The sequence below is a fragment of the Lithobates pipiens genome, unplaced genomic scaffold (genome assembly GCF_037356315.1).
Source record: "Lithobates pipiens isolate NorthernLeopardFrog02 unplaced genomic scaffold, aLitPip1_a1.2 Scaffold_28, whole genome shotgun sequence".
Lineage (NCBI taxonomy): Eukaryota > Metazoa > Chordata > Amphibia > Anura > Ranidae > Lithobates > Lithobates pipiens.
In genome coordinates, this window is record NW_027507789.1 from 147,615,619 (window position 1) to 147,636,763 (window position 21,145).

At 41.5% G+C, this 21,145-nt stretch overlaps 1 protein-coding gene across 2 annotated transcripts in view; it reads left to right on the plus strand.

Moving 5' to 3' along the window:
* Positions 1–21,145, plus strand: part of UNK (unk zinc finger) — a 106,760-nt gene that overhangs the window by 42,455 nt on the left and 43,160 nt on the right. For both annotated transcript variants that reach the window (XM_077459684.1, XM_077459686.1), the window contains 4 exons: positions 9,339–9,474; positions 12,551–12,668; positions 12,780–12,864; positions 15,686–15,828. In XM_077459684.1, the coding sequence (XP_077315810.1) occupies positions 9,339–9,474; positions 12,551–12,668; positions 12,780–12,864; positions 15,686–15,828 (482 nt within the window). The remainder of the gene's footprint in view (positions 1–9,338; positions 9,475–12,550; positions 12,669–12,779; positions 12,865–15,685; positions 15,829–21,145) is intronic.

The following is a 21,145-nucleotide window of genomic DNA, read 5'->3' on the forward strand; positions in this document are numbered from 1 at the left end:
CCCTATGCTTGCAGGGCAAATTTTTCTTCTTCTTGAGTCTGTAAGGAAACTGCTATCAACTGTAGAAGGAAGTTCCCGCATTGGAGCCGGGCACTGCAAGCCGCTCTGCTGGATAGAGACCTGTCTCAGCCAGGGCTCTTCCAGAAGATACACGGCGGTCCTGTGAGCACTGAATATATAATTGGAGAAAAATAAAATTGACAAAAGGTTATTTAAATGTGGACACTGTAGTGTCTGCAAGTTTGTAAAAAAATAAATAAAATCATCAGTTTTTGGGAATAATAAAAGGTCTAAATCCTTTTCCCATTACAGTGTCCGTGTGTTGTACTGCTTCCTATATTTATGTGATCACATGTCCATGTAAAAAAAAATATATGTGGGTAAGAATGAAATAGGAACTGAAAGTCACGAATTGGGGAGCAAATGGGGAGCATATAAGGGACATCATAGGAGAAAAGGGAAAAAAGCCTATTGGATAAGCACTTTACATTCACACAGATCCACATCCTGTCAGGGCAGAGAACTGATCGTATGTTCCTTGTTCAGAGGAACAGCGATCTGTCTCCTCCCCTCATCAGTCCCCTCCCCCCACAGTTAGAATCACTCCCTAGGACACACATTTAACCCCTGCAGCACCCCCTAGTTTTAACCTCTTCCCTGCCAGTCACATTTATACAGTAATCAGTGCATTTTTTTTATAGCACCGATCGCTTTATTAATGTGAATGGTCCAAAAATAGTGTCAAAAGTGTCCTATTTGTCCGCCGCAATGTCACATTCACGATAAAAATTGCAGATCGCCGCCATTAGTAGTAAAAAATAATAAAAATGACAAATCTATTCCCTATTTTGTAGACGCTATAACTTTTGTGCAAACCAATTAATATACGCTTATTGGGATTTTTTTTATTTTTTTTTTACCAAAAATATGTAGAATACATATCGGCCTAAACTGAGGAAGACATTTTTTTTTTAATTGGATATTTATTATAGCAAAATGTAATAAATGTGTTTTTTTTTAAATCAAAATTGTCGCTCTTTTTTTGTTCATAGCGCAAAAAAAAAAAACGCAGAGGTGATCAAATATCACCAAATGAAAGCTCTAATTAGGGTACAACGTCGCATGACCGCGCAATGGTCAAAGTGTGACAGCGCTGCAAGCTGAAAATTGGCCTAGGCAGGAAGGGGGTGAAAATGCCCTGTATTGAAGTGGTTAAGTCAACGTCCCCTAAAGGACTCAATAATCAATTAAAGTTGAAAGCATTTCTTTAACCACTTGCCGACCAGCGCACGACGATGTACGTCGACAGAATGGCACGGGCAGGCAAATGGGCGTACCTGTATGTCCCTTTAAATTTGCCGCCATGCCATCGGGAGCGCGCAGCCGGCGGCGCGCTCCCGCGCTGGTCGGGACCCCCGTGAGTCCGGTCGCGGGACCCGCGGACTCGATCGCCGCGGGCATCCCCGCGATCGTCTCACGGAGCGGCCGAATGGAGGAAATGCTGTGTAAACAACATTTCTCTATTCTGCCTAGCAACTAGTGACGCTGATCTCTGCTCCATGTGATTGGAGCAGAGATCAGTGTTCACTAAATGAAAGCCCAACCCCCCCACAGTTAGTAACACACCCCTAGGAACACTTAACCCCTACACTGCCACCCACTGGTTAACCCCTTCACTGCCAGTGTCATTTACACAGGAATCACTGCATTTATATAGCAGTGATTATTGTATAAATGACAATGGTCCCAAAAATGTGTCAAAAATGTCCGATGGGTCCCCCACAATGTCGCAGTCACAATAAAAATCGCTGATCGCCGACATTACTAGTAAAAAAAAAATAATAAAAAATTATTAATAAAAATGCTATAAAACTATCCCTATTTTGTAAACGCTATAACTTTTGCGCAAACCAATCAATAATCGCTTATTGCGATTTTTTTTTTTTACCAAAATATGTAGAAGAATACGTATGAGGGAAAAAAATGTTTTTTTTATATATTTTTGGGGGATATTTATTATAACAAAAAGTAAAAAATAATGCGTTTTTTTCAAAATTGTCGCTCTATTTTTGTTTATAGCGCAAAAAATAAAAACCGCAGAGGTGATCAAATACCACCAAAAGAAAGCTCTATTTGTGGGAAAAAAATGACGTCAATTTTGTTTGGGAGCCACGTCGCACGACCGCGCAATTGTCAGTTAAAGCGACGCAGTGCCGAATCGCAAAAAGTGGTTTGGTCTTTGACCAGCAAATTGGTCCGGTCTGAAAGTGGTTAAATTACTACTTGTGTATTTAATACTAATTCATATAAACCCGTGCTATGTAAAGCTACTATACGATATAGCTGCTGTAATAGATCGAAACTTGATCTTAGATGATGGATTTTATAAATACAGCACTCAATCAATATATTGGTCCTATACACTTAATAATAAAAAAATAATAAAATACCTCAATCAATACATTATGCAGAAAATGTGCAAAGTGCGTACATACATTATGCTGAATCATTTTTTTTATTAAGAGTTTTAAAGCGTTGCAGATAATCCAATAAAAAATATACTGCAATTCCTGATGAAATCTCCACTCTACAGGTATCTCCCACCCTTAACACCCCATGTCAACAGGTACAATTAACACTCCCTTTATTCAAACCTGCTATTATAGACAAAGTTCCTAAACTCATTTCCAATGCCCACCTAACCACCTGGACCCTGTTCCCTCTCAAATACTCTCTGACTCACATCTTCAATCTTCCCCAATGCTCTAAAACATGTACTGGTCACCCCCATACTTAAAAAGCCGTCCTTAGACACCACCAATCTTAACAATCTACGCCCTATCTCCTTGCTCCCCTTTTCCTCTAAACTCCTTGAATGCCTGGTTTACAACCAACCTCATTAAGAATAACCTTTTTGATCCCCTTCAGTCTTGATTTCGCCCTCCACACTCCACAGAAACTGCTCTTCTGAAACTCACAAATTACTAACAGCAAAAATCAATGGACACTATTCTGTACTCCTTTCAGCTGCCTTTGATACGGTTGACCACCCCCTCCTACTCCCTTGGTCTCCGTGACTTTGCTCTTCACTGGCTCTCATCCTACCTATCCCACCGCACTATCAGTGTCAACTACAATTCTACATCCTCCTCTCCTCTTACTTTCTCCGTCTGGGTCCCCCAAGGTTCTGTTCTTGGACCTCTTTTATTTTGAATCTACACCTCCTCCTTGGGTCAGCTGATAGCCTCCTATGGCTTCCAATATAATTTCTACGCTGATGACACCCAAATCTATCTCTCCACCCTTCAGCTCACTCCATCAGTCTCCTCAGACATCACTAACTTATGTATGATTGTCACATCACTTCCTCAACTTGTCCAAAACTAAGCTCATAATAATTCCTCCTCTGTGTGCCTCTTCCCTTGACTTATTTGTCAAGAACAATGGCACAACCACCACCCATCCTGACATGCAAGGGTGCTAGGTGTTATCCTAGATTCTGAACTCTCCTTTTGGCCCCATATCCAATCCCTTTCCAAATCTTGCCACCTTAACCGCCGCAACATCTCTAAACTACGTCCCTTTCTAACCAATGAAAATACAACGCTCCTGATTCACTCCCTGGTCATCTCTCGCCTCGACTACTGCAACTCCCTTCTCATTGGCTTACCTTTGAATAGGCTACCCCCCCCCCCCCCCCCGTCAGTCCATCACGAATGCTGCTTGCTGTCAGACTCATCCACCTACAAACCGCTCAGTGTCTGCTACCCCTCTCTGCCAATCCCTTCATTTGCTGCCAATCAACCAACAAATTTAATTCAAAATACTAACAATAACTTACAAAGCCATCCACAACTCAGCCCCCAGCTACATCACTATCCTAGTCTCAAAAAACCAACCTAACCATCCTCTTCGTTCCTCCCAAGACCTCCTGCTCTCTAGCTCCCTCATCACCTCCTCCCATACTTGCCTCCAGGACTTCTCCTGAGCCCTTCCCATCCTCTGGAATTCCTTACCCCAATCTGTCAGACTATCTCTAAATCTATCCACTTTCAGGCAATCCGTGAAAACTTTCTCTTCAGAGAAGCCTATCCTGCCTCCACGTAACAACTATACTTTCATTTTCTTCGACCCTCCCTCCTAGATCGTAAGCTCTAACGAGCTCCTATATTGAATTGTATTGTAATTGTACTTTCTGCCCTAACATTGTAAAGCGCTGAGCAAACTGTTGGCACTATATAATATATACAAATCCTGTATAATAATAACAAAAATAATAAATACTTGTATCCTGTTCCAATAACATAGGTTAGAATTGATTATTGCCTAAAATGCATAATATATGGATCAACTGCATTATCTAATCAAGCAGTATATGCAATAATCTCTACTCAAGTACAGTAGAATACGGTAAACATTTGAAAAGTCCAGGAATTCAGTAGGCAGAAGACCTAATAGATACAGTGCCTTGAAAAAGTATTCATACCCATTGAAATTTTCCACATTTTGTCATGTTACAACCAAAAACGTAAATGTGTTTTATTGGGATTTTATGTGATTGGCCAACACAAAGTGGCACATAATTGTGAAGTGGAGGGAAAATGATAAATGGTTTTCACATTTGTTTACAAATAAATATGTGAAAATTGTGGGGTGCATTTGTATTCAAACCCCCCCCCCCCCATTATTTTTTCATAACCTAACCCTGCTTTAAATTTCTCCACAACTTTATCACTGACCAGTCTTGTTTGTTCCTTGGCCTTCATGATGCTGTTTGTTCACTAAGGTTCTCTAACAAACCTCTGAGGGCTTCACAAAACAGCTGTATTTATTCTAAGATTAAATTACACACAGGTGGATAGAACACCTGGCCACTGCTATCAGACGAAACAGTAACATTTCGGGGATACAGACACCTTCATCCGAACACAAACTCTCGCTCTACGCAGATGACCTCCTCGTTTACGTCCAACAACCCCACATATCCCTCCCCTCTTTAATGCAGGAATTCCACAGATTTGGGGAACTCAGCAATTTTAAACTCAACATGTCCAAGACAGAGGCCCTTAATATTTCCCTGCCACCCTCCACTCTTTCACAAGTACAAACTAATTTCTCCTTCCAGTGGGGATCGAAGGGCATTTCATACCTGGGGATCACCATCCCATCCAACTTATCAGAGCTTTACAACCTTAACTATTTTTATATCGCTGCATGTTAAATACCCCTAACTCTCTCTGCAATAGGCATATAGCTCTATGCAGTTCAACTAAAAATATTCAGGCTACAATAGTAGCATATATGCCCATATAATAGGTAGCGCCACTGACCCCATTTTTAGTATCATCTTTTGTATGTAAAGCTCAGGATAGGGGAGCCTTATTTTTAGGGGAGGCTGCAACCAAGATTGTTGATCTAATCGAGGCCTTTTGCAAATAATTAAAAACCTTAACTATCTACCCCTGTTATCCTGTATCCGTAAGGAACTGGATACATGGAACACATCCAATCTACCCTGGCTTGGTCGTATTAACACACTTAAAATGGACACCCTTCCCAAATTGCTCTACTTATTCCAAACCGTGCCTATAAACGACCCTAAACGTTTTTTCAACTCTTTAAGATCCTTGTCCATACGCTTTATCTGGCAGCAAGGGATGTCCCGCATGCGTCACACTTTGTCACACATACCCCAAAATACAAGATGGAGCAGGCCTGCCAGACTTTGAAATGTACCATAAAGCTGCCGTACTCTCCAGAATACTAGAGTGGTTCCCCCGACCATTCCCCAAGGCGTCCACCATGATTGAACAAGATCTTTCCACTCTCGATCTCCGGGCCTTACTATGGGGATATGGACAAAAATTGCCCCTCCTATCTAACTCCTCCCTAACAATAGCAGCATTACATCTTTGGTATAAAAAAGGACTGTCTTCACTATTATCTTCTGACTCCTTACCTCTCACCTCACTTTTTGACCACCCTGACCTCCCCCAGGGCATGAGATCCAACCTGGTAGGCCCCTATCTCCGCACTACCTGGCTTACGGTGAGCACTTTTATACACCCAACTCTGGGTACACCCATCATGCCAGAGGAACGAGGCAACTGGCTTACAGCTCTCCGCATGTCCTCCTTTTGTTCAAACATATTGTCTTCTAACCAAATACACAGACCCTTGACGAGCTACGAGCAACTGTGCTCCCTCTCAGAAACTCCCGAACACTTACTATTCACCTTATACAAATTACAACATTCACTGATCCGTGATCAACTCCTGTCTTACACCAGACCTTGAAAGGGACCTCCCATTGAGTGACTGGCAAAAGTCATTCCATTTTACACACAAGTCCTCCATCTCCTGTTATACGCAGAAGAACTTTAAACTCCTATCCAGGTTATACAGGGACCCCAGATCACTCCACAGAATATTCCCCTCCACTCCTGCTTCATGCTGGAGATGTGGGGACACAGATGGAAGCTATCTCCATATATGCGGGGAGTGCGGGGCCATACAACCCCTTTGGTCACAGGTTTTTGCCATATACAGTAGCCTTTACGATAGACTTACGGCACCCACGGCGGAGGTTGCCTTGCTGTCTATACTTCTGGGTTCCATACCCTCACAAAAACGCACTCTACTCCGATTCTTCCTATCAGCTGCCAGACAACCTATACCCCTTTTATGGAAAACCACCACCACCCATCCCTTATCTTCCTGGGTTTCTGTGGTCAATGATATCATGAGAATGGAAGAGATGATAGCTTTAGATAATGATACATTTGACAAATTTACAGCTCTGTGGCTGATATGGATTAATTATTCTACCTCAGATGCCTTAAAAGCCTCGTTAACATCCCCAAGCTGAACTGGCTCGGTCTGCCCACTCTAGCCCTGGCGTGCTGCACCAGGGTTTGCTCACTCCCACCAACTCCCCCCCTTTTTCCTTCCCAACCTTTCCCTTTTCTATATACTTCCTCTCTACTCCTCTAAGTTATGCACAATGTCTCAGAACAGGTGACTCTATCTGTACTCTCCATTAGATATCTTCCAACACCCCATGTATGATTCGACTTGCATTAATCTGCAATGTATACGTGAACCATGTTGGTTTCTACTCGAAATACAACCATAATACAGACTGTTTTGTATATACCCAATGTTCTGAATATTCAAATGTAGGGCTGAAACAACTAATCGATTAATCGACAACTAATCGATTACTATTTTCATAATCGATTAATCGGCCAGTAACAAAATGGGGTTAAAGTTAATGAGTCTGATGATATTGACTAGATTGACCCTTCAGTAGTATATCTCTCCTCAATAGTATATGCAGTATATATCCCCTCTAATAGTATATGCAGTATATATCCCCTCTAATAGTATATACAGTATATATCCCCTCTAATAGTATATACAGTATATCTCTTCTAATAGTACTGATATATACAGTATATCTCTCCTCTAATAGTATATAAAGTATGTCTCCTCTAATATATACAGTATATCTCTGTCTGTTATTCTCAGAGTGGATTAGATATTTTGCTCCCTAACCAAATAGTTGGTTATTTATATTTACCACTGAATAGAGATATTTAAGAATAAATTGCCTTTTTTTTTAAACTTTACATATTAACTAAATTATACACCACACTTTTTTTTAAGGTTATTAACTGATTAATCGATTAATCGAAACAATCGGCCAACTAATCGATTTAAGAAAATAATCATTAGTTGCAGCCCTATTCAAATGTAATACGCTTGGTAATGTATCACCTTGTTAAAAATTTAATAAAAACATATTTGACTCTAAATTACACACAGGTGGACTCTATTCACTAATGAGGTGACTTCTGAAGGCAATTGGTTCCGCTAGATTTTAGTTAGGGGTATCAGAATAAAGGGGGCTGAATACAAATGCACGCCACACTTTCCAGGTATTTATTTGTAAAAAACTGTGAAAATCATTTATAATTTTCCTTCCACTTCACAATTATGTGCGAATTTGTGTTGGTCTATCACATAAAATTCCAATAAAATCCATTTATGTTTTTGGATGTAACATGGCAAAATGTGGACAATTTCAAGGGGTATGAATACTTTTTCAAGGCACTGTATCTATTAGCTCTTCTGCCTACTGAATTCCTGGATTTTTCAAATGCTTTTTCTATCGTACTCGAATAGAGATTATTGCATATACTGCTTGATTAAAATGTGGAAAATTTTCAAGGGGTGTGAATACTTTTTCCAGGCACTGTACATCCATAGTATGTAAGTCTACACTTGCAGTAACATTGTTGGAAGCAAATCATTCTAATACTTGATATAAAATAACATGGGAAAAAAAGGGGTATGCATATCAAAGGGAGCAGGAAAAGAGAAAGAAAGTAGGAAATGAAAAAAAGAGAGATAAGAATACAAAAGAAATTAAACAAAAAAAGGGGAGGGGGGAGATGGGGGAAGAAAAAAAAGATAATGAGAAGTACAAGGATGGTCAGTAACATGTGAAGCCCCCAGAACAACTGGATCCTCAAGTCTCAATCAATAAATTACACATGAAAAGTGCATAACTTCATATATAAACAATATTTAAACAATTGCAACGCTTTTTTAAGTATCCGAAAAAGGTCCCATTGTGTTAAAGACTTAATAAGTGTGGTAGGGCAAGGCCTTCTGTACTCTACCGCTTTCTGCCCAGAGTGATTAATAATTTTATGGTAGTGCTGTCACTGAGGAGACCTTCAAAATTCATTGTTTGTTCCAATTTGTTTTTTCGTAAATGATACCAGCAGAAAGGTGCATTTATAGGCAAACAAGCAATAGTAGTTTGCAATGGAGGCTGACTGAGGGCCATACCTTCTATAGTTTGAGGGCCTACAGGGAGTAGAGCCATGATTGCCTGTGCCTTTTCTTTCAGCCTTGGTGGTCCTGCGAATAACACATTTCCCTGTCCTAGGGTGACAACACTCACCTGCTGCATCTGTGGAGGAGCAGCGTTGTCACCCTAAGCTAAGCTAAGATGCACCCAGGACGGTAAAAAGATGCTGGATTTATATCAGGATCAACAGACATTTCTCTGTATTTGCAGAAAATATACTTAACCCTAAAGAAGAAAGCTAATGCAGCCTCCATGTCTAAGGATTGGTAAGCTGCAGGATATTACATTTTTGTTCTTGGGTTTAGAAAATATTTAAGCTGTGTGGGGTGAACACAGCCAAAAGTCTCTGCCCTCTACCCTTCTACTGGCAGAGTCCATAACTAGACATTGTGCAAGTATTACCAGGCGTGTGCATGGAGCCGTTGAAGTTAATCTCTTTTTTTTTTTTTATTTGCAGATACCACATATGTTCTAGGACACTACAAGACAGAGCAGTGCAAAAAGCCTCCACGACTTTGTCGCCAGGGTTATGCATGTCCTTATTACCACAATAGCAAAGATAGGAGAAGAAGTCCACGCCAAAATAAGTACAGGTATGATATTAGGATAAAATAAGTGCCAATCAATATAGAATTGATGATTTGCATCAGAATGTTTAAAAATCATTGTATGTCTTATCAAAAAACAAAATGGAAAGTAAATAAACAGAAGAGAAATCAAAATCAAATCATTTGGTGTGACCACCTTTTGCCTTCAACTCAGCATCAATTCTTCTAGGTAAACTTGCACCCAGTTTTTTGAAGGAACTTGGCAGGTAGGTCATTTCAAACATCTTGGAGAACTAACCTCAGATCTTCTATGGATGTAGGCTGCCTCAAATCCTCCTGTCTCTTCACGTGATTCCAGACAGACTCCATGATGCTGAGATCAGGTCTCTGAGGGGGCCAAACCATCTTTTCCAGGACTCATTGTCCTTTACATTGCAGACAGTTCCTAATGATATTGGCTGTATGTTTGGGGTCATTGTCCTGTTGCAGAATAAATTTGGGACCAATCATATTCCTCCCTGATGGTATGGCATGGTGGATAAGTATTTGCATTTCTCAGCACTGAGGACACCATTGATCCTGACCAAATCTCCAACTCCATTTGCAGAAATGCAGCTCCAGACTTGCAAGGAACCTCCACCATGCTTCACTATTGCCTGCAGACACTTATTATCGTACTGCTCTCCAGCCCTTCGGGGAAAAAAAGCCTCCTGCTACATCGAAATATTTCTAATTTGAATCTTCACTCCAGAGCACCTTCTGTCGTTTTTCTACACCCCAGTTCCTATGTTTTCATGCATTATTGAGGCCCTTAGCCTTGTTTTCACATCGGAGGTATGGCTTTTTGGCCACAATTCTTCCATGAAGACCATTTCTGGCCAGACTTCTCCAGACAGTACATGGATGTACCTGGGTTGCACTGGTTTTTGCCAGTTCTGTGCTGATGGCTCTGCTAGACATCTGATGTTGAAGGGAAGTAAGCATGATCTGTCTTTCATCTTCTGCATTAAGTTTTCTTGGCTGACCACTGCATCTACAGTCCTTAGTGTTGCCCATTTCTTTGTGCTTCTTACAAAGACCTTGCTGATGCAGTATAACTACCTTGTGTCTTGTTACTGTGCTCATGACCTGTGACATGAAATTGTCTTTTCACAACCTTTCACTACTTTAGCAGCAGAGTTTGGCTGTTCTTCCATTTTAACCCTCCTGCACAGCTCCTACACAGCTTTTAGTATTATGCCAGCCATACACGGTTTGAATTTCGAAATAATTTTCTTTCGAAAATCGTATCTAAGAATTTTTGTATGAATTTCGCACCATTAGTGGGCTGCAACAACAGCCGATTTTCGTGTGGAAATCAAATTTGAGGAATCGGATATGTTGGAAATTTTTGGAAAAAACGAACGATATTCTAATCAATGATGGGAGAATCGTGCAAGAAATGTAATAAGAAAAGAAAATTTAGGGAGAGAAAAGAAGATTCCCGGTCACAAATTCTTTTCTGTAGCACCATGAGGTGAAATTGAAGGCTTGGTTGGCCGAATTTCGAAAATCAATGGTGGCATCATCGGATCACAAAAAAAAAAATGAACTTTCTGATTTTGAAAAGAAAATTCGTTTGAAATTCGACCGTGTATGGCCTGCATTAGTTTATAACCTGGGTTTTATCCTACGAATGAAATGTATAATCATTAGCACCTGCTTAGTATATTTGGTTACTCATACACCTGAATCTAATCCTACAAAATCCCTGAATTTTGTGTAAGACGTGATGCTGGTTTGAAACCAAAGGGTAATCGCAACAATTATTGATAAGATTTCGATTTTTCTTCTGTTTTCTCGCTTTTCATTTTGTAAATTGACAAAAATAAACATATATATTTTTGAAAGCATTCTTACTTTACAGCATTTCTCCACACCTGCCGAAAACTTTTGCACAGTACTTAATATAGATCCCAATACACCTTGTAAACAAATGCCATGTTCTTTACTTGTTATGCAGCCAGACACATAATCCTCCTAAAATGTAACCCAAAGTGAACTCCAAACACTTAACCCCACTCCCCATATACACACATACACACTGTACCCCTAAAATGTAATCTTGAATTTTCTGTTGATCAAGTTTTGCTCTGCCTCCACTCACCTTCTGGTCCATGCTTTTGATCCTATAATGTGAGTGGCTACCTCACAGAACATAAGAGGCCAGCTTCTGTAGCTCTCTAACAATGCCCCCCCCCCCCCCCCCCACACCAGTATTTATTAAAGGTAGCTTATGCTACATAAATTTATTGCATTATATGCTCAGTTAAATTTCCTCAGGCTGTTACAGGTTTACTTTAAAGTGAATGTAAAGGTTTTATATTCTTATCCAACAACAAACATGTTATACTTACCTGCTCAGTGCCATGGTTTTTCACAGAGTAGTGGCATCCCTTATCCTCCGGTGGTCTCCTGCTGGCACCCCTGGCTCCTCCTGCCTTTTGAGTTCCCTCATAGCATAGCACCTGTCCAGGCACCATCCCGAGTTGCACTTTGTGTGACTTGGCCCCACCCCCTGCTCCCTAGGTACTGGATTTGATTGACGGTAACAGGAGCCAATGGCCAGTGAGGAGGGAGCAAGCAGTGCCGCTGCTCTTGGGCACAGCACTAAATTAAGATCAGGCTCAGGTTAGTATTTAGGAAGGGCAGAGGAGAGCTGAAAGTAAAAGTTTTTTTGCCTTAATGCAGAAAATGCTAAATCTTTAGCCTTAACAAACACTTTAAGCATGCACAATGTTATACCCCAAAAATGGATTGCAGTAGGCACAGAAAAGTTGCCCCATTTTCATTGCATAGTTACCACTGTACTGACATGACTCACCCCATCAGACTCCATCTGCTTAAAGGGACATCTTCCATTTTGAGTGACAGACAACCAACCAACAGATAAACTGCACCTCGCCCTTGTTTATTTTAGGAGTATGGAGGTTGTAGCTTAGGCCTCTCGAGATAAACTTGGCTATAGGCTACTGCTTAGGTTGCATTGTGGATGATCTATACTTATAAACAGGATCCTTTCTGTTGGCAAATGCAAATTATTTTTGGGTTTACCTGGATTTCACATTCTTTTCTTCCATAGATCTTCCCCGTGTCCAAATGTGAAGCATGCTGATGAGTGGGGTGACCCTAGTAAGTGTGACAGTGGAGATTCATGCCAATACTGTCACACAAGAACAGAGCAGCAATTCCACCCCGAGGTAAAAGTTCCCCTCTCTTGTCCCTTTAACCAACGTTTGTTCTGTTCCTCTCCACCATATGGGGCTATAGTGTGTCATCGGTTCTAACATTCCTTTTCCCCTCTTGCATAGATTTACAAATCTACAAAGTGCAACGATATGCAACAGTCTGGCAGCTGTCCACGTGGGCCATTTTGTGCCTTTGCACACGTTGAACGTAGGTTATTTTATCACACTTCAGTGCGTAACTTGTACACTGTACTGAAAAGAATTAACGAACCTTTAAAGTATATCTAAAATAAAAAATAAAAATGTTGATAGTGTGCAAGTGCTAGAACCCCTGTGAGGATAGTCTTGCTGTAAGAGAGAGGTAGCACTGAGTTTTTCAGATGGATGGATTTAGACCCATATTTTTGTGGATTATGAGTATTGTAGGGAGGATTTCCTGTGGTAGCTCAACATGAAAGTGTGTGGCACTTGTACTGTATTGATGAATGAGGAGAGCCATAATGAATAGTCTGAGATTTAGAATTGTGAGGGAACTTTTATTTTCATAATTTTGTATACTTAAAACAGCCAAAACATTTGGAACACAGCCTAGGTATTGAGCTATAGCTACATACCACACAAGCCCCTTAACACACAAAGGCTCGTAATCCAATGATTCTAAGTATACCTATGAAAAAGGAGGCACGCTAAAACATGTTTTGGTGTTTTATGTTTGCAAAATTGGTAATAAATTATTTCTCAAAATTGGAAATCTTGGATTCTGACACACCTCATCCATTGGATTTTATTTTCTGTCTGTGACTCTGCTGGGGATATTTGCCCACTATATTTGTGCTGGTGCTCATATGTTTTTGGTATAGTAAAATTATATATCAAAAATGTGGAACAGGGGGTAAGGGAAAATCTTCCAATACCGACACATGTTCTGATGACAAGAAAGGATTTCCTCTCACTTCCTGTTGTGTCTCTGAGACATCCCACAGATGAAAAATCTGACAGGGGTTCTAATAACTTCCTACTCTATCCAAAACGAAAAAATATTTTTTTAATCATTTTGACTATAGATGCACTTTAACCGGTTCCCGACCGGCGCACGCCGATGTACGTCGGCAGAATGGCACTAGCAGGCAAATGGGCGTACCTGTACGTCCCTTTAAATTTGCTGCCCTGCCATTGCGAGGGCGGCGCGCTCACATGCCGGTCGGGACCCCCATGAGTCCGGTCGCGCGGACTCGTTTGCCGCGGCCATACCCGCGATCGTCTCACGGGGCGGCTGAACGGAGAAATGCCGTTGTAAACAGCATTTCCCCATTCTGCCTAGCAACTAGTCATGCTGATCTCTGTCCATGTGATTGGAGCAGAGATCAGTGTTCACTAAATGAAAGCCCAGCCCCCCACAGTTAGTAACACACCCCTAGGAATACTTAACCCCTACACTGCCACCCACTGGTTAACCCCTTCCCTGCCAGTGTCATTTACACAGGAATCTCTGCATTTATATAGCAGTGATTGCTGTATAAATGACAATGCTCCCAAAAAGTGTCAAAAATGTCCGATGTGTCCGCCATAATGTCGCAGTCACAATAAAAATCGCTGATCGCCGCCATTACTAGTATAAAAAAATATTAATAAAAATGCCATAAAACTATCCCCTATTTTGTAAACGCTATAACTTTTGCGCAAACCAATCAATAATCGCTTATTGCGATTTTTTTTTTTTTTTTTTTTTTTTTTTTTTTTACCAAAAATATGTAGAAGAATACATATTGGCCTAAACTGAGGGAAAAAAATGTTTTTTTATATATATATTTGGGGGATATTTATTATAACAAAAAGTAAAAAATAATGCGTTTTTTTCAAAATTGTCACTCTATTTTTGTTTATAGCGCAAAAACTAAAAACTGCAGGGGTGATCAAATACCACCAAAAGAAAGCTCTATTTGTGTGAAAAAAAGGACGTCAATTTTGTTTGCAAGCCACGTCGCATGACTGCGCAATTGTCAGTTAAAGCGACGCAGTACCAAATCGCAAAAAGTGGTCTGGTCTTTGACCAGCAAAATGGTCCGGGGCTGAAGTGGTTAACTGCCTCCCACCCAGCCTATAGGCAAATGATGACTGAGCAGGAGCTCATCCTGGGTAGACGTGATAAGACATCCTCCCAGTCAGGCGCCTCGCAAGGACCCTAGGAGCTGTACTGCACCGCGATCTGTCTGCTAACAGATCACTTTACCAAGCCGGTGCCGGGATCATGTGATCTCTGTGACCAATCACAGCGATCACATGACAGTTGTACACAATGTATAGCCTTCATTTATAGCCATTCTTTGTGCATTATTGTGTGACTCTCTAAGATTGGTCACAGTGATCACATGGTACAGACAGGGCCAATCACAGCGCAATCTGTACCGTGTGATAGCTGTGGCCAATCACAGTTTCACAATGGTATACAATGTATGAGTGGATGCCATTCAAAACCTGATTTCTTATAACAGTGATCACCACCGCTATAAGCAATCATAGTGTGTAAAAAAAAATCCTGCTAACTTTCCCAGAGTAGTACAGTGCCACTATGGTAACACTGTACTGCTCTGGTCACAGCATATAAAAAAATAAAAATTAAAAAATGATTAAACATATTGTCACCAGTCGGTGTCCCTGATCATCACCACACTAGTCACATGGTGATGCTGTACTGCTCTGGTGACAGTATGTAAAAAAACAAATTCTCAAAAAAAAAAACACATTTTATATTTAATTTCTTAATTTTTCCAAAAATGTACAAAAAAATTGCAAACTTCAAAAAACTTACCATGCCACTTACTAAATACCTTGGACTGTCTACTTTCCAAACGGGGGTCATTATGGAGGGTCATTGGCATGCTTTTTGTTTATGACATATATTACCTTCATTCCACATTTTTAAGCTCGGGAGGTGACAGTTTGTCCCAGGCACACATTGCTGCAGATGCTGCCTCTGTTTCGATTCTCTTACCTGCTTGCTTAATAGTATTATACTGTTCTTGTTATAGAGTCTCTTCTATGTGATGACTTACAATCTCCTTCAGCTGTGTCAAGCCCTACACAAACTGGACCTATTATGTATATGCCTTCGGCTGCTGGAGACTCTGTTCCTGTGAGCCCATCCAGCCCCCATGCACCAGACTTCAGCAGCGTATGTTGTTGCACTTTATTTTAATTTTTGTTTAATAGAAATATTCTACTATGTGCTTTTTTTGCAGTTGTAATTCTATTTGCATAACTTTACCCACACTTTCCTGTTACCAGGAGCCATGCAGGGTATCTGAAAGTACAGTCAAATAGGCACCAGTAAAGCTGGTCATACACTGATCAAAACTCGGCTGGCTCAGAGCAGTTGAAAGAATGCAATTGTTGATTTATCATCCGTTGAAGGGACATGTTTGATCATTTTCTGCAGATCAACATTTGCAGCCAATTAGCTGCAGCCACTGATTAGAGTATTCTGACAGTGGTGGACGCCACTGTCAGAATCATTTGTCCCAGCAGGGGGGTTCCTCCACCCACTTCGTATATACTGTATTTATTGACGTATAACACTCACTTTTTTCCATGAAAATTGGATGCAAACAATGTGTGCGTGTTATACGCTAATACTACAATTTTAGCTGCCTCGGAGGGGACAGGGAGTGGGGGTGGGACGAGCACCGTCAGATTACATACAGTGAGAATCTCCTGTTTACTTGGCGGCCTCTGTAATAGGAAGTCCTGTCTCCTGGGCCACCATTGGACCGCTGTTCTGTCTATCATAGGAAATTCACATTGTATGCAATTGTCCTGTCCCCTCTAGGCTGCAGATGGGCTGCATTGATGGCAATGGTGAGGCTGCTGCATTAATGGCACTTGTGAGGCTGCAGATGTGCACTGACCTTTATTTTGCCTCAAAGTTCCTTATTTCAAATTTAAGTTGTTTTCCTGAAACTTCACTCTTAAAATGAATGTGGGTGTTATACGCCGATAAATATGGTATATATGTTCACCAGCTAAATGAAATAAGAAACAAAACGTGTATCGCTGGTTTTAGATATTATGAACACTGTAATATAACAGACCTTGTCTTATTCGCACACCCTCCCCTGTGAGAACACTTTGGCTGTTATTTGGCTCTGCCAGCTCAGAGCCCTGCAGCTGAGGGGAGGAAGCAAAAAGCATTCTTAAAGGATAAGTTCACTTATGCAGGTAATAAATGTGCATCTATTTTTTTTTCTTAGGAGCCTGCACTGCAGAGCATTGCACCTGCGATCTGCTGCAATGTCAAGCTCCTGACAACTCTCGGTACAGCTGTCTGCCCAATTACTGAAGTCTAGGAAGAATCATTGAGCAACAAGAGTACTCACCAGCACCCTTGTAGTTCATTGAGAATTAGTTCATTTATTCAAAGAACTCTGTGAGTGAATTAAGCGGTTGTGGGTGGAGCCACACACAGCCGCACTGTTTTTACATTGTGACAGTAGGTGCAGGGAGAGGATCCCCCACCTGCTGTCACATCGGGGTGTGGACAGGTGCTTTAGTAACATGCTACACCCTGAATATGGGCGTAACACGTTACCAAAGTTGAACTTTATACTTCATTCTTTATTCATACATCACAAGACAGCAGCCCAGCCAAATCTCAATCACTGTGTGCCTTGCCCTTTTCAACAAAAGTCGATCATTGGATCAACTTCTGTTGAATGAACAAGTTGGAAAACTTTTCGCGATCAGCTGCTGATCAGTGTACTTTGAAAGCAGCAGGAGCCACTATCAAAATACAATGTCCTGGCTTTGGGGATTCAAGGACTGGGACCATTGCAGTTAACTCTGGGTGGAGGATGGAAGTTTTTGCAAAAAGTAGGTGGTCCCTGTAGTGTGTTACCTAAATAAGACCTGTGCAGTACTCATGGAAATCTGTCAGTGTTTAAGGTCCCTGCAGACTAATAAATTGAGTCCCTGTTTAAGGTGCCATTTTGCATGACTAGTGTGTCATTGCATCTACGGGGGTTTATCAGACTTTACTGGTTTAGACAAAACTCACAGTGAAAAAAAAAATGGATTTCCCAGACAGCACTTGAAGCTCTTACCTGGAGTGTTGCACATCTGTGTGGATGGGTTGGGAGATTCTATTCTTTCTGGAAGCTCTCTTGTCAGTGCACATGAGGTGAGTGCTGTAGCTAAAATGCTGGTTAGCAGAGCTTCCCTGCAAGAAGCAGTTGGAACATACACATTTCAACGGTAAACATTTGCAAAGCTCTGAATACGTTTATCAAAAAAAATCTCAGGAGCAAATTACACTCTTTTACCTCTAAAGAAGTGGCAGAGGCCTTTGCAGCATAAACCATCTTCATCTGGAACCAAGAAGGTTTCATTTTTTTTCTTTTCATGAACTTGGGTGAAACAGAAAGTCCTGGAGCCCCAAACCCACCAAGTCAGGCAACACACCTTCTTCCAATTGAAGTTCTACCCCTCACACTTCTGCAATCGTTTGCATGTTTGGTGGCTGTTGTGGTCGTATGGACCCAAGATATCTTCTTGTCTTGGTTCAAAATGTTGTGTCCAAAGGCTACCAGCTGGAGTGTCCCATCTTTGCTCCCTCTATGCTTAATTTTGTGGAATGTGCCTACTTTACCCAACAAAAAGGTAGCCCCTGTTTGCCGCTCTGGTTCAGTTGTGCTCTCACATCGCCATTAGGCTTGGGCACCATGGACAAGTTGGAATAGTAACTGTGAAACCTTTCTGGTTCTGGAACAGGGGAAATGACCCCCTAAGAGCACAACTGGACCAGAGCAGCAAACAGGGGCTACTTCAGGTCCTGAAGTGTTTGAACAAATTCTTACCTGTATGAAGTTTGGGATGGAATCTGTACAGTCAGTGGTTGTTTCTATCCATCCAGGGGATTTCCTGGCCTCGGTGAACATCAAGGATGCCTACCTCTACTTCATTGTCATCAGTACTACCTGTTCTTTGCAGTGGCAAAACACAACATTTTCAGTTTGTGGTTCTGCCTTTTAGCCTAACCATGGCACTGTGAGTATTCACTAAGGTGCTAGCCCCCATTTTGGCTTTTCTGCAAGCCAGGAGGATTCCTATTCTGAGCTACAGTGGTGTGAAAAAGTGTTTGCCCCCTTCCTCATTTCCTGTTCCTTTGCATGTTTGTCACACTTAAGTGTTTCGGAACATCAAACCAATTTAAACAATAGTCAAGGACAACACAAGTAAACACAAAATGCAATTTGTAAATTAAGGTGTTTATTATTAAAGGTGAAAAAAAATCCAAACCATCATGGCCCTGTGTGAAAAAGTGATTGCCCCCTAAACCTAATAACTGGTTGGGCCACTCTTAGCAGCAACAACTGCAACCAAGCGTTTGCGATAACGTGCAATGAGGCTTTTACAGCGTCCTGGAGGAATTTTGGCCCACTCATCTTTGCAGAATTGTCCTAATTCAGTTACATTAGAGGGTTTTCGAGCATGAACGGCCTTTTTAAGGTCATACCACAACATCTCAATAGGATTCAGGTCAGGACTTTGGCTAGGCCACTCCAAAGTCTTCATTTTGTTTTTCTTCAGCCATTCGGTGGTGGACTTGCTGGTGTGTTTAGGATCATTGTCCTGCTGCAGAACCCAAGTTCGTTTCAGCTTGAGTACACGAACAGATGGTCGGACATTCTCCTTCAGGATCTCTTGGTAGACAGCAGAATTCATAGTTCCTTTTATCATGGCAAGTCTTCCAGGTCCTGAAGCAGCAAAACAGCCCTAGACCATCACACTACCACCACCATATTTTACGGTTGGTATAATGTTCTTTTTATGAAATGCAGTGTTCCTTCTACGCCAGATATACTTGGACACACACCTTCCAAAGAGTTCCACTTTTGTCTCATCGGTCCACAGAATGTTGTCCCAAAAGTCTTGGGGATCATCAAGATGTGTTGTGGAGAAATTGAGACGAGCTTTGATGTTCTTTTTGCTCAGCAGTGGTTTTCTCCTTGGAACTCTGCCATGCAGGCCATTTTTGCCCAGTCTTTTCCTGATGGTGGAGGCATGAACGCTGACCTTAACTGAGGCAAGTGAGGCCTGCAGTTCCTTGGACGTTGTTGTGGGGTCTTTTGTGACCTCTTGGATGAGTCGTCGCTGCGCTCTTGGGGTAATTTTGGGCGGCCGGCCACTCCTGGGAAGGTTCGCCACTGTTCCATGTCTTCGCCATTTGTGGATAATGGCTCTCACTGTGGTTCGCTGGATTCCCAAAGCTTTGGAAATGGCTTTATAACCCTTTCCAGACTGATAGATCTCAATTACTTTCTTTCTCAATTGTTCCTGAATTTCTTTGGGTCTCATGCATGATGTGTAGCTTTTAAGGATCTTCTGGTGGACCTTACTGTGTCAAGCAGCTCCTATTTAAGTGATGCCTTGATTGTGAACAGGTGTGGCAATAATCAGGCCTGGGTGTGGCTAGAGAAATTGAACTCAGGTGTGGACAACCACAGTTATAGTATGTTTTAATAAGGGGGGCAATCACTTTTTCACACAGGGCCATGATGGTTTGGATTTTTTTTCACCTTTAATAATAAACACCTTCATTTACAAATTGCATTTTGTGTTTACTTGTGTTGTACTTGACTATTGTTTAAATTAGTTTGATGTTCTGAAACACTTAAGTGTGACAAACATGCAAAGGAACAGGAAATGAGGAAGGGGGCAAACACTTTTTCACACCACTGTAGGTATCTGGATGATCTGCTCCTTCGGAAGCAACCCAGAGATGGGCTGAAGGACTTCAGCTGGGTCCTCAATCTCAAGAAGTCCACCCTGAAGCCATTGCACTGCCTGGAATATCCTGGACATGGCCCTGACATGGTTGTTTTGAGACCACCAAACTCCTGCCTGCCTAAGGTGGTCTTAGTGTTTCATTTAAATCAGGACATTGAGTTGCTTTCTTTTTGCCCAGCCCCAAAATATCCTAAGGAGAATGCTCTACACTGCCTAAATGTGGTTAGGGCTGTGCGAGTCTACCTTGCAGCCATAACCTCAATTCATCAATCTAACACCTTGATTGTGTTGCTTGAAGGCTCCAAGAAAGAAAAGGTGCCTCTCGAGCCACAATTGCTAGGTGGAGTTGACAAATCATCACTCAGGCATATGACCTGAAAGGTAGGGTTCTGCTCTTTCCTGTAAAAGGCCAGTAGTTTTGGTGCTTTGTGGGCTTTTCAACATCGGGTTTTCCTGATCTGTAAGGCAGCCACCTGCTCTTCTGCCCATACATTCAATAAGTTATACCACATTGATGTGCAGGTCTCGGTGGGCACTGGCCTCAGTCCCGGTTATACCTCTTCTTGCTCTATTAAGAAAACTGTTTCTGTTTGGCCTGTCAGCCATTTTTTGCTGTTGCCCCCTTTCATGGGATTGCTTTTGGATGTCCCAGTAATCTTAAGAATACATTTTCCTGTATCCTGTGATATGCGATTAAGGAAACTTTT